At 46.4% G+C, this 13,797-nt stretch overlaps 1 protein-coding gene across 2 annotated transcripts; it reads left to right on the top strand.

Annotated features, from left to right (window-relative positions):
• The first annotated feature begins 9,553 nt into the window (after nucleotides 1-9,553).
• Nucleotides 9,554-13,313, top strand: LOC131899156 (homeobox protein Rhox13-like). 2 transcript variants are annotated; one of them, XM_059250545.1, is made up of 4 exons: nucleotides 9,554-9,811; nucleotides 9,925-10,149; nucleotides 10,836-10,881; nucleotides 13,080-13,313. In XM_059250545.1, the coding sequence occupies exons 1-4, from the start codon at nucleotides 9,801-9,803 to the stop codon at nucleotides 13,197-13,199; spliced, it is 402 nt and encodes a 133-aa protein (XP_059106528.1). In that variant the 5' UTR covers nucleotides 9,554-9,800; the 3' UTR covers nucleotides 13,200-13,313. The 2 variants fall into 2 exon arrangements, with proteins under 2 accessions (XP_059106528.1, XP_059106527.1); XM_059250544.1 differs by having other exon boundaries at nucleotides 9,556-10,149.
• The last annotated feature ends 484 nt before the right edge of the window (nucleotides 13,314-13,797 follow it).

The raw sequence follows: 13,797 nt of genomic DNA, 5'->3' as shown, positions 1-13,797 counted from the left end.
GAAAGCCAACTAAAGCCAACTCAAATAAAGAAATGGAGTGATAAAATCTCTCCTCCCTCAATTTCTCCCGTCTCCTCCTTCCAACTCCTCCCATGCCTTCCCCCACTACTCTCAAATTAATTGCCTCTTTTCAATTATTCTTCCTACGTATAGACATATATGTATGAATAAATGTGTGAATATGGCCTGCTGAGTCTGCTTTAGTTGTTTGTGTGCATGTTATTTCAGGGCTGATCCTTTGCCTTGACTAACCACTGAGAGGGCTCATCCCTGGGAGAGGTCAATTCCCCCTCTGTCTGTAGTCACTAGCTGCCCACAGTTCTCTGTCTGGGAACAAAATAAAGCCCAGGCCTAAAATCCCAGTACAAAGTGTCTCTCCTTCCATGGAGACTTTACCATCTCTCCATCATCTTGTCTGTTGATATGGCCAATGTTCACATCTCATTTATGCTGCCAGTTCTGTGAGTGACTGTTTCACAGCAGACATCCTGGTATTGAGGCTCTTAAAATCTTTCAGCTCCCCTCTTCCCCTGCCTTTCCTGAGTCATAGATGCAGGAACTGTGATGTAGATGTAGGCATTGGGGCTGTGCTCCCCATGAGCCATTGTTCTCTGCATCCTGTCCAGTTGTGGCTTCTCTGATGGTCTCCGTTTGCTGTAGACAGAGGGTTCTCTGATTAGGGGTGGTAGTCACACTTATGTAAGGATAAGATTAATAATGCGGTTTGAATTATTCCAGTCTATCATCGTGGCAATTGTAAATTCTCTTCTAAGATACATAACCTCACTAGCCCTGTGATGTTGTCTAGGTTTCTAGGATGAGGGATGATTTTCCTCCTGTGGAATGGGTCTTAAATGTCCAAATAGACAGCTGTTGGTTACCACCAACATGGGAGTGTCACTTGTGACACCTCTCTGGATATCTGGACAACAGCCAACAGTCAGGGTGAACCAGCTCACAGAAGCTAAGGAAGAGGAGCATCAGGAGCCTAGTGACTACAAGACTGATGAATTCCTAGCTCTTCCATGACCAACAAAGGGTGGGCAAGAGACCGCAAGTAGGCTACTACTCTGTGATACAATTCTTCAGTATACTGTCCCTGGGAACTTCAGGAACTTGTTGCTCAGAAATTCTTGCTGAAGCAACCAAGCTGTCTATATATCCCAGCTTAAAACACCAAGTTCACTCTGCCTTTAGGAACACCATACTACTTCTTATATTTTTCAGGACAAAGTAAGTTTACAAGCTAACGACTAAAATCTGAATTAACAAAGAAAGTCCATCCTCTTCTAAATGCTGTTGGTGCTTTTTCCTAACCTGAAAACTTAGCATCACTTCATACTGTAACCTTAAAAACTCTTCTTGGCTGGTGAGACAGCTGGCTCAGTGGTTAAGACACTCCTAGTCCCAGCTCCAGTGAGAAAGAGAACAGAGTAGACGTTGTCCTCTCACTCCCATACAAGCATTGCAGTGTCCTCCACCAAAACAATAAGTGCAAAAATGAAAATACATTTAAAAATCAGGACTGGCCGGAGTTGGTGGTGCACACCTTTAATCCCATCACTTGGGAGGCAAATGCAGGCAGAAATCTGTGAGTTCATGGCCAGCCTGGTCTATAGTGAGTTCTACAGGACTGCACAGAGAAGCCACGTCTCAAAAAACAAAACAATTCTCACTCAGATAAACCCTCCTCATTCTCGCTAATTGGACTCCCAGAGATCCACCCGGGGCCTAGCCATGGATCTCTGCATCCAGATCCCTCAGTAGTTGGATGAGGTTTCTAGCACGACAATTAGGGTGTTTGGTCATCCCATCACCAGAGTGAGTCTACCAGGTTGATCTCAGTCCTGGGAGGAGGCTTTGCCCTGGAGGAGGTGGGAATGGGGGGTAGGCTGGGGGGGAGGTGAGTGGGGCGGGAGGGGGGAGAACAAGGGAATCCGTGGCTGATATGTGGAACTGAGTTGTATTGCAAAATAAAAATAAAAAAAATAAAAAAACAAGCAAATAAAAAAGTAAAAACTGGAGAGTTGGCTGAGCAGTTAAGAGTGCAGGCTGCTCTTCCAAATGCTGCAAGTTCAAATGCCAGCACACAACCGCCTATGCTCCACAGAATCCATTGTCTCTGGTCTCTGCAGGTACCTGCACACACATGGCACACACTCATAAAGACACACATAGACACATAAATAAATAAAAATGCTTTTAAAAGAACCATTTTTCTTTCTCTTCATAGTCTTTCCTGGAGCTCAATGATTCAACCATTATCACCCCACTCCCCAAACAATTCCTGCATAGAAACACAAAGGCTCAGATTTCCTAGGCTAGAGTGGGAATATAGCTCAGTTATAAACTATATGTTACATACTTGAGCTCCTGGGTCCAATTCCAAGCACTATACAGAAGAAAAAAATAAAGAAAATAATCAGAATCCCTCCCAGGATACAATATCCACACAAGACCCACAGTACCTCACTAGGGTTCAGAATCCATAGGCTGAGGCTGGGGTCCAGTGGGAAAGCATGTGCCTAGCACACACAAGGGCCTGAGTGTGATTCCTGGCACTGGAGGGGAGGGCAGGAAATCTATATGAATGAACCAGCTCACTACTAATAAAAAGTGTGTTATATCATGCTGCTTCAATTCTATAATGGCAGAGAAAGTACGAACTTAAATCAGCAATAAATAGTTAAGAATCAGAAGCAAAGAACAAGAAGGAAAAGACATACAGAATAAAGTTAATCACAAAATGCTTTCTGGGAAAATGTAAACATGGTTGAGAAATTCAATACAGTTAAGTTGCTGGAACAATTGAAACAAGACAAAGAAGGCTTCAGTGGGACTACAAGACACACAACACCCTGAGAGAACCATGACAACAGCATAGAAGAAGGAGAAGAATCAAGTTCTAAAGATGCAAAATATGTTCTTAAAAAACCTCATAACAAAAAGTTTCTCAGCGCTGGAAAAAGAGAGGTCAATCCAGAAGTGAAGTGCTTAGAACACCAAGAGACAGACCAGGAAAGAATTGGCCCTCCTCACAATTAGAACATTAAAGACACAGAACAAAGACAGCATCTCAGCAGCAGCAAGACACACCATGTCCCATAGGGCAGAATGGCAGTATGGCAGCAGATTACTCGGCTGCAACTTTACAGCCAGGAGGCCCGGGCAGATGTATTTCAATTATGACTCAACTGCCAACCCAGATGACTGTAGCTAGCAAAACAGTCTGTTGTAACTGTACACACCTGCCATGATTTAAAAAAAAACAGACTAAATGAATGCATGAGCACTGAGCTAGCTCCATAGAAAATACTTACAGGAATCTTTTGGACTGAAGAGAAAAACAAATTCCTCCACAAATCCACAGCAAGGAATAAACCACACTAGGATAATAGTTAAGCAAGAGGGGAAAAGAAAAAAACCCTACAAAATCAACAAATGGCAGTAATTAACACCCACTTTTCAACAATAATTGAATACTAATGGCTTCAATTCCACAACCAAACTACAGGGGCTCCCACACCACTGGGCTCTTTGAACACCTGCAATCACATGCACAGACCTACATATAGACATGGGCGCACACAATTGAAAACAAAAATAAATCTTTGGAAAAAAGGGCACAGACTAGTAGATTGCATCAAATGACAGGAAACATCTACTTGATGCCCCCAAGAAACAGATGTCACTACAAAGGCAGATGTCACCCGAGAGGGAAAGAATGGAAAAAGATCCAAGTAAATAGGCCTAGGAAACAAGCAGATGCCACTATTCCCATAGCTGATGAAACAGACTTCCAAGCAAAATGTGAGAAAATATAAAGAGAGTCACTTCATACTGACTAAGGGAATGTAAGAGGATTTTATGATTCTAAAACTATGCCTCAATATTATTTGTATTATTAATGCAAATGTAATTATTAATATTAGTATGTAATTATTAATATTAATATTAGGAAATCAGGTGATTTCCTAACAAATAATATTAGATTCAAGCCTGTTTAACTCTAGCCCAATACTAGTGGGTGACTTTAATACCCAACTCTCTCCAATTGATATGTCTCCCTACACAAAAAATAAACGAAAATATGCAAATTAAATGATATTATAGATCAAATAGACTTAACAGACATCTATAGACTAGTCCATCCAAACACTGCAGAATATACATTATTCCCATGGAACTTTCTTCAAAATACATTACATATTCTGAGACAAAGCAAGTCTCAACAATTACAGGAAAACAATTTCTTGTAGTTTACCTGATCACAATGGAATGAAACTACCGGAGGTGGTGGCACACCCTTTTAATCCTGACACCCAGGAGGCAGACACAGAGGGATCTCTGTGAGTTGGAGGTCAGCCTGGTCTACAAAGTGACCTCCCAGACAGCCAGGCCTGTTACACAGAGAAACCCTGTCCCAAAACACAACAACAAAAAAGCCAGAGAGAGTGCAAATAAATGATACATATGAGAGCCCTCAAAAATGAAGGATAAGCCAAACCCCAAATCAGGAGATGAAAAGAAATCAAGATCAACGCAGGAATTATTTAAATGAGAACAAAAATAACAATAAAGAATCAATGTAAGTAGAAGTTGGTTCTTTGAAATGTATGCTTAGGCAGACTAACCAAAAGACAAAGATTTGAATATTAGAGACATGAATACACCAAAATCTGAAATCTAATTGTTTACTAAGTTTAACATCAAGCTGTGCTGACTAGCTCTTGTGGTTATATGTATCTAGAAGACCTAAACCAAACACTACTATTTCTGAATCTTCAAACAGCTATGCATTTCAAGGCGTAAATATATGGGAACGAGAACATATATAACACTAGGAAATGCCCATTAACAAACAACCTGCCTAAATAGGTACTGTCAGGGCCAGCAAGATGACTCAGATGGTAAAGGTACTTGCTGCTAATGTCTGTCAGCCTGGGTTCAATCCCTGGATGCAGCGGAAGGAGAGAAACAACTCCTCCAAGTTATCTTCTGACCCACACACATGGCTCATGCACTTACATACACAAGTAGGAGCTTAAAGGAAAATTTAAAAAATCTCAACTAAAGTTGTCTCAGTCACTCCCCATCAGGCACTCCCCATCAGTCACTCCCCCCATCAGTCACTCCCCCCATAAGTCACTCCCCAGCAGTCACTCCCCCCATAAGTCATTCCAAATCAGTCACTGCTCCATCAGTCACTCTCCCCATAGTCATTTGTTCCATCAGTCACTCCCCCATCAGTCACTCCCCATCAGGCACTCCCCCCATCAGGCACGCCCCATCAGTCACTCCCCCTATCAGTCACTCCCCCCATCAGTCACTCCCCATCAGGCACTCCCCCCATCAGGCACTCCCCATCAGTCACTCCCCCTATCAGTCACTCCCCATCAGTCACTCACCATCAGTCACTCCCCCCATCAGGCACTCCCCATCAGTCACTCCCCCTATCAGTCACTCCCCCCATCAGTCACTCCCCCCATCAGACACTCCCCCCATAAGTCACTCCCCAGCAGTCACTCCCCCCATAAGTCATTCCCAATCAGTCACTGCTCCATTAGTCACTCCCCCTATAGTCATTTCTTCCATCAACCACTCCCCCATCAGTCACTCCCCATCAGGCACTCCCCCCATCAGGCACTCCCCATCAGTCACTCCCCCTATCAGTCACTCCCTCCATAAGTCATTTCTTCCTTCAGTCACTCCCCTATCAGTCACTCCCCATCAGGCACTCCCCCTACCAGTCACTCCCCCCATAAGTCATTTCTTCCTTCAATCACTCCCCCATCAGTCACTCACCATCATTCACTCCCCATCAGTCACTCACCATCAGTCACTCCCCATCAGTCACTCCCCATCAGTCACTCACCATCAGTCACTCCCCATCAGACACTCACCATCAGTCACTCACCATCAGTCACTCACCATCAGTCACTCCCCCCATCAATCACTCCCCCATCAGTCACTCACCATCAGTCACTCCCCATCAGGCACTCCCCCCATCAGGCACTCCCCCCATCAGGCACTCCCCATCAGTCACTGCTACATCAGTCACTCTCCCCATAGTCATTTCTTCCATCAATCACTCCCCCATCAGTCACTCCCCATCAGTCACTCCCCCCATCAGTCACTCCCCCCATTAGTCACTCCCCAGCAGTCACTCCCCCCATAAGTCATTCCCAATCAGTCACTGCTCCATCAGTCACTCCCCCATAGTCATTTCTTCCATCAACCACTCCCCCATCAGTCACTCCCCATCAGGCACTCCCCCCATCAGGCACTCCCCATCAGTCACTCCCCCTATCAGTCACTCCCTCCATAAGTCTTTTCTTCCTTCAGTCACTCCCCTATCAGTCACTCCCCATCAGGCACTCCCCCTACCAGTCACTCCCCCCATAAGTCATTTCTTCCTTCAATCACTCCCCCATCAGTCACTCACCATCAGTCACTCCCCATCAGTCACTCTCCATCAGTCACTCCCCATCAGTCACTCACCATCAGTCACTCCCCCCATCAGTCACTCACCATCAGTCACTTCCCCCATCAGTCACTCCCCATTAGTCACTTCCCCCATCAGTCACTCCCCCCATAAGTCATTTCTTCTATCAATCACTCCTCCATCAGTCACTCCCCATCAGTCACTCCACCTATCAGTCACTGCCCAACAGTCACTCCCCCCATCAGTCACTCCCCATCAGTCACTCCCCATCAGTCACTCCCCCCATCAGTCACTCCCCATTAGTCACTTCCCCCATCAGTCACTCCCCCCATAAGTCATTTCTTCCTTCAATCACTCCTCCAGCAGTCACTCACCATCAGTCACTCACCATCAGTCACTCCCCATCAATCACTCCCCATCAGTCACTCCCCATCAGTCACTCCCCATCAGTCACTCCCCGCATCAGTCACTCCCCAGCAGTCACTCCCCCCATAAGTCATTCCAAATCAGTCACTCACCATCAGTCACTCCCCCCATCAGTCACTCCCCATTAGTCACTTCCCCCATCAGTCACTCCCCCCATAAGTCATTTCTTCTATCAATCACTCCTCCATCAGTCACTCCCCATCAGTCACTCCACCTATCAGTCACTCCCCAACAGTCACTCCCCCCATCAGTCACTCCCCATCAGTCACTCCCCCCATCAGGCACTCCCCATCAGTCACTCCCCCATCAGTCACTCCCCATCAGTCACTCCCCCCATCAGGCACTCCCCATCAGTCACTCCCCCTATCAGTCACTCCCTCCATAAGTCATTTCTTCCTTCAGTCACTCCCCCATCAGCCACTCCCCATCAGTCACTCCCCCCATCAGGCACTCCCCATCAGTCACTCCCCCATCAGTCACTCACCATCAGTCACTCCCCATCAGGCACTCCCCCCATCAGTCACTCACCATCAGGCACTCCCCAGCAGTCACTCCCCATCAGTCACTCACCATCAGTCACTCACCATCAGTCACTCCCCATCAGTCACTTCCCATCAGGCACTCCCCCCATCAGGCACTCCCCATCATTCACTGCTCCATCAGTCACTCTCCCCATAGTCATTTCTTCCATCAATCACTCCCCCCATCAGTCACTCCCCAGCAGTCACTCCCCCCATCAGGCACTCCCCATCAGGCACTCCCCATCAGTCACTCCAACTATCAGTCACTCCCCCCATAAGTCATTCCCAATCAGTCACTGCTCCATCAGTCACTCCCCCTATAGTCATTTCTTCCATGAACCACTCCCCCATCAGTCACTCCCCATCAGGCACTCCCCCCATCAGTCACTCACCATCAGGCACTCCCCATCAGGCACTCCCCCCATCAGTCACTCCCCATCAGGCACTCCCCCGCAGTCACTCCCCATCAGTCACTCCCCCCATCAGTCGCTCCCCAGCAGTCACTCCCCCCATCAGGCACTCCCCATCAGGCACTCCCCCCATCAGTCACTCCCCCATAAGTCATTTCTTCCTTCAATCACTCCTCCATCAGTCACTCCCCATCAGTCACTCCCCATCAGTCACTCCCCGCATCAGTCACTCCCCAGCAGTCACTCCCCCCATAAGTCATTCCAAATCAGTCACTGCTCCATCAGTCACTCCCCCTATAGTCATTTCTTCCATCAATCACTCCCCCATCAGTCACTCCCCATTAGTCACTCCCCAGCAGTCTCTCCCCATCAGTCACTCCCCCTATAGTCATTTCTTCCATCAATCACTCCCCCATCAGTCACTCCCCATCAGGCACTCCCCCCATCAGGCACTCCCCATCAGTCACTCCCCCTATCAGTCACTCCCCCCATCAGTCACTCCCGCATCAGTCACTCCCCCCATCAGTCACTCCCCAGCAGTCACTCCCCCTATCAGTCACTCCCTCCATAAGTCATTTCTTCCTTCAGTCACTCCCCATCAGTCACTCCCCATCAGTCACTCCCCCCATCAATCACTCCCCATCAGTCACCCCCATCAGTCACTCCCTCCATAAGTCATTCCTTCCTTCAATCACTTCCCCATCAGTCACTCCCCATCAGTCACTCCCCCCATCAGGCACTCCCCAGCAGTCACTCCCCATCAGTCACTCCCCCCATCAGTCGCTCCCCAGCAGTCACTCCCCCCATCAGGCACTCCCCATCAGTCACTCCCCCATCAGTCACTCCCCCCATAAGTCATTTCTTCCTTCAATCACTCCTCCAGCAGTCACTCACCATCAGTCACTCCCCATCAGTCACTCCCCATCAGTCACTCTCCCCACCAGTCACTCCCCACCAGTCATTCCCCACCAGTCACTCCCCATCAGTCACTCCCCACCAGTCACTCCCCATCAGTCACTCCCCATCAGTCACTCCCCACCAGTCACTCCCCATCAGTCACTCCCCCTACCAGTCACTCACCATCAGTCACTCCCCACCAGTCACTCCCCATCAGTCACTCCCCATCAGTCACCCCCATCAATCACTTCCCCCATCAATAAGTCCTCATCAGTCACTCCTCCCCACCCAGGTCACTCCACCCCTCAGTTGCTCTCTTATGCTGTGATAAAATACTATGAAAAAGCAACTTAGGGGAGACAAGAGTGTGTTCTAGGACTCAATGTACTAACAGGCACTTTTCAACTATCAGCCACTAATCTGATCATGTCCACTTAGTTCTAAGCCCATCTCTGAGCAGCACTGGTAGGTCGAGGGTAAGGTTCACAGAAATTTTCTACATGTTCACTCAAGGGTCCTGTGGTCAGTGTGTGTTCCCACCTTTCTCCCATACTCTATTCCCCAATTATCTTGCAATGCTACACAATTCATCCTCCAGTGTCATCTCTATAACCTAGAAGGAACAGGCAGCATGCACATGCATGCAGAAACAAGCTAAAACTCATTCTACATGCATGCTCTGGAAGCAAGGTTTAACTTCACACGACCTTTCACAACCCTGTTCCCAATGGCTCCCTGGTTCCTCATCTTTTGGGCCACACCCACCATTTGTGCAACAAAGCAAATACCACCTACCTCAGCAAGAGGTCAAAAAGCCCAGAGAAGTCAGTCAGGGAAGGAAAAGCCTATAGCGCCCATCTGGTGAGGAGCGTGTTGACATCAACCTTGAGGAACATGGAGAAGTGTGGAGCATGCGCAGAAGGACACGTTGACGTCACCCTTTACTCAGGCCTTCTCTTGACTCCTCATTGGTAGTAGAGACTGACCAAACAATAGGCCTTGAGGCTGGACATTCCTGGAGCCCCACTTCTCTCTGTGGCTTCGGCCCACTACTAGTCATGGCCCGCAAGGTCCAATGGCAATATATATACATTGTGAGGAATGAGAATGGTGAGGAGATAGCTGAGGTCTCCACCTTAGAGGCTGCCTTGGCGATGGTGGGTGACAACCCTAGTGGAGGTGACGCGGGCTGCCTAATGGAACTAAATAACGGGGTCCGCCATGTCCGTGAGAGCCAAATCGGCTCTGAGGAGAGCAGCAGGGACGCCAACTCCTCTTCCTCGGGGCCTCACCAGGAGGAGCCAAGACCCTCAGCCGAGACTGTGATTCGGATTCCGAGGCGCCGTTCATCACGAAGGCGGCGGCGAACCACATTGAAGTTCACACTGGGGCAGGTTGAGGAAATGGAAAAATTGTTCAAAGAAACCCAGTACCCAGATGCGCTTGCCAGGTATGTGTCTTGCACCAGGAGCTATCCCCAACCTCCCTGTTGTCTCAAGTTGAGATGTCCTTTTGTTCTTCCAGGTCCTGGTTTCCTGTCATCCCTCCCTAAGCCACTGCTGTCTTCTCCCTAGGTGGTCGGTACAGGAGGGTGCCTTGTGTAGGGGTAAAAGTCAGTATTAGCGTGTAGTGTTGGCCCCAAACAAGTGTGCATAGTCAACACCACTCATTTCGAGTCATACTTTAATTTCTGTAAAATATAGGGACATGAGTATAGTGTGTCAAAATACTCACTAGTGTAAAGTTTACCAGTGTTAAGGATTTACACTTTGTTGGGTGACCTCCTCACCAGTAGTCTCCTCATCTTTTCAGGGACTGTGTACCTATCCATCAACTCCTTCCGGTTTCCCTTTCCCTTACCCTGGTGCTGTTTTTTAATTTAGTACAATTTGCTCAGCATACACTTTGGCATTTATTTTTAATTTTTGATAGTGTGTTAAAATTAAAATCTGTATTGTTTAGAAACTTTTATAAGAGGTGAAACCATTTCAAAAGCAAGACTAGTTCTGAGGATGAATGTTAAATGGGGGGGGGGTGAGGGAAGATAGCAATATTAAAAAAGCATAGAAATCATATATGACTTTGCAGTTCATGCAAACCACGGCATGCTAAACATTTGTGGTTTTCTTTCCACAGGAAAGAACTTGCACAAGCTTTGAATATTCCTGAAGTCAAAGTGAAGGTCAGTAAATCCAAGCAAAGACATTGAACAATCTGCAGCCTTCCTCATGTCTTGGGAAGACTTGTCCTAGGCACTTTTTTATTTAAGTTTTTTTTTTTTACATACCAACCACAGTTCCCCCTCCTTCCCCATCTCCTGCTCTCATCCCCACCCCACCCCACTCCCACATCTACTCTTCATAGACGGTAAGGCCTCCATTGTGAGTCAACAAACCTGGTACATTCAGCTGAGGCAGGACGTACTGCATCAAGACTGAAAAAGGCATTGGGTTCTTGGGGATTTCCCTAGTACCAGGTTTCTCCCTAAACCCATAATGGCTCTCTCAAGATATCTCTTTCATTGCTCTCCCTTTCCATTCCTACTCCAACTTGGCCATCCAGATCCCTCATGCTCCTATCTCCCAACCCCTCCATTCTACCCCCTACCCAGTTTACAGAGGAAATCGTATCCGTTTTCCCTTCCTGGGGTGATCCATGAATGTCCCTCTTTGGGACATTCTCTTTACCTGACTTCTCTTGGGTTGTCGATTGTAGCCTCGTTATTCTTTGCAAGAGAGGCTGATGCACTGCATCTCCAGAGAGACTGATACACTGCAGCTCTAGATAGTGATACACTGCAGCTCTAGAGAATGTTGCACTTCAACTCTAGAGTTGATGATGCACTGCATCTCTAGAGAGGCTGATGCACTGTAGCTCTAGAGACTGGTGACCTACAGCTCTAGAGACTGATGCACTGCATCTCTAGAGAGGATGATACACTACAGCTCTGGAGACTGATGCACTGCAGCTCTAGAGAGGATGATGCAGTGCAGCTCTAGAGAGGATGATACACTACAGCTCTAGAGACTGGTGCACTGCAGCTACTGAGAGAAGGTGGACACAAGACACAAGAGAAAACACACATGGTCTCCTGTTTGCACACTCTTGAGTGTGACTTTCCAAAAGCCTCATTTCTGATTTCCTCTTTCCTCTTACAAACGTAATAGATAGGCTTTAGGAATCAAACAGGGGGAACTCTGGCTTAATGTGAGACCACATGAGTCAGCCACTGGGGCTTTATTTGAGTTCATGGAGGCATCAGGATGGTAGTAGGGCTTCTGGTGTTTTGGTTGGTCTTCTATAGACTATACATCCATATTATAGGCAGGGAAAGAAAGTACATGGAGGCACAAATGCACATTTTGAGAACTTCCCAATACAATGGACCCTCATTTCACTAGGAGCCTGAGAGGATGGTGACATCTAACAGGTAACTGTGACTGTATTTCCATAGCTAGACCATATTAGGAAGACCTGATTTATGACTACTTTCCCCACACTGTTGTGGACCATCTTACTCTTTGCCTTTTGAAGAAAGATGGGCTTTAGATGTCCTGGTGACGCAGCAGGGCCTAGTGTGCCCTCTGTGCTGGACAGGATTCTGGAAATATAGGAGAAACAATGATATTATTCTTCGTCCTGATCCTGGAGAACTTTTTATAGCATGAAAGAATATACTGTTCAGATTTACCATCGGTGGAAGTCATGCTTTCAGCTGAACTCCTGGACATGGCAAAGGTTTCAGTGTCCTGTATGTCATTAGGTTAAATTTGTCAACCTTCACAAACACTGGAGGCTGTGATGTCAAACCATTGTCCAGGCCTTCTCTGCCTACCACCTGATCGCTCTCCTGATATTCAAGCACCAACAATCCCTTTGGCACCCTTGAATGCTATTTTCTTTCTAAAAATCTCTCATGCTTATTTCTGTTGATTAATTACTTCATACTGAAGATTGCTTTTACAAACAGAAAGCTGTTCCCCTCCATAGGCCTTTAAAAATGTGCTAACATTTGGTGATCTACAGTCTCTGCCCAAACAAGAGGAATGTATGACTAGTGAGGAAGGTATTTCTACAGCTGATGGTCAAATGTCAGAATGAAGACTTTCCTTTACCCAGTTACCATATATTGAATTAATATCAAGGAACTGGAACAAGTTGTAATCTAAGTTTCCATCCAATAGAAAAGAAACCACTGAAGTGTCTATACTGCTGGAAAAAGACAAAATCATGGCCTATTACAGAATTTGACACACAGCTGGTATTTGCTTTTATGAGCTGAATAGAAAGTCAGTGTTATGTGTCTTAAAGTGGTTTTTATCTCTTGGCTCTGGGGTGGAAGCCAATGCTAACTCCAATCCTGCTTTCCTCTAATTTTAGACATGGTTCGTCCATCGGAGAGCAGAAGAGAGGAAGAGTCAGAGGCGTGTAGTAGTACAGAGCACACGTCCTCGTATTGAGAAGGTCCTTCTTATTATCGATAGGAACGACTATCCCTAGAGTGCAATCTTTTTTCAGGACCTAGAGGCAAATCTGGTGACACATGTACTCAATGTACAGCTTCATTAAAATTCATCACTCATGTTAAAAATAAAAACATGAATTTCCAAGTTATTTAATTTCATGTGCTTTCTGGAGTTTTGTAGTATATAGATGTACACTCTTCAGGAAAGGCCATTTAAAGAAAATGACAAGTTCTGTGTTTCAGGAGTGGCATTTCAAAGTCATGAGTATTGCTTGCACAGTTGACTATTCCCTATACATGGTAATTGTGAAACAGTGGATCACTTAAGCCTTCTTGATTCAGGCCCACTTGATCCTTTGAGCAAGGGATTCAGTAGATTCCTGAAAATGGGGAATCTAAGGAGAAGGTGGGCACAGAAAGTATTGATGGTGATGATTACTTTTTATTTGGGGAGGGGTCACAACAATTCATTCTTTTTTCTTTTAATAAAAATAGATTTTTTGTCACATAATATGTCCTGATTATGGTTTCCCTTCCCCCTACTCCTCGCAGTTCCTCGGTACTTACTCTTCCATCAGGACATATCAACCTTTCTGTCTGTCATTAGAAAACAGCTCAGGTGGGTGGAAGCCA

The sequence above is a fragment of the Peromyscus eremicus genome, chromosome X (assembly GCF_949786415.1).
Source record: "Peromyscus eremicus chromosome X, PerEre_H2_v1, whole genome shotgun sequence".
NCBI lineage: Eukaryota > Metazoa > Chordata > Mammalia > Rodentia > Cricetidae > Peromyscus > Peromyscus eremicus.
This window is presented reverse-complemented; position numbering and strand designations above follow the sequence as displayed.

Bases quoted from the DNA above. Each gene is read 5' to 3' on its own strand.
- LOC131899156 (XM_059250544.1), top strand. From the start codon at position 9,758: ATGGCCCGCAAGGTCCAATGGCAATATATATACATTGTGAGGAATGAG. The intron at 10,150-10,835 runs GTATGTGTCTTG...TTCTTTCCACAG, and splicing joins TACCCAGATGCGCTTGCCAG to GAAAGAACTTGCACAAGCTT. The intron at 10,882-13,079 runs GTCAGTAAATCC...CTCTAATTTTAG, and splicing joins TTCCTGAAGTCAAAGTGAAG to ACATGGTTCGTCCATCGGAG.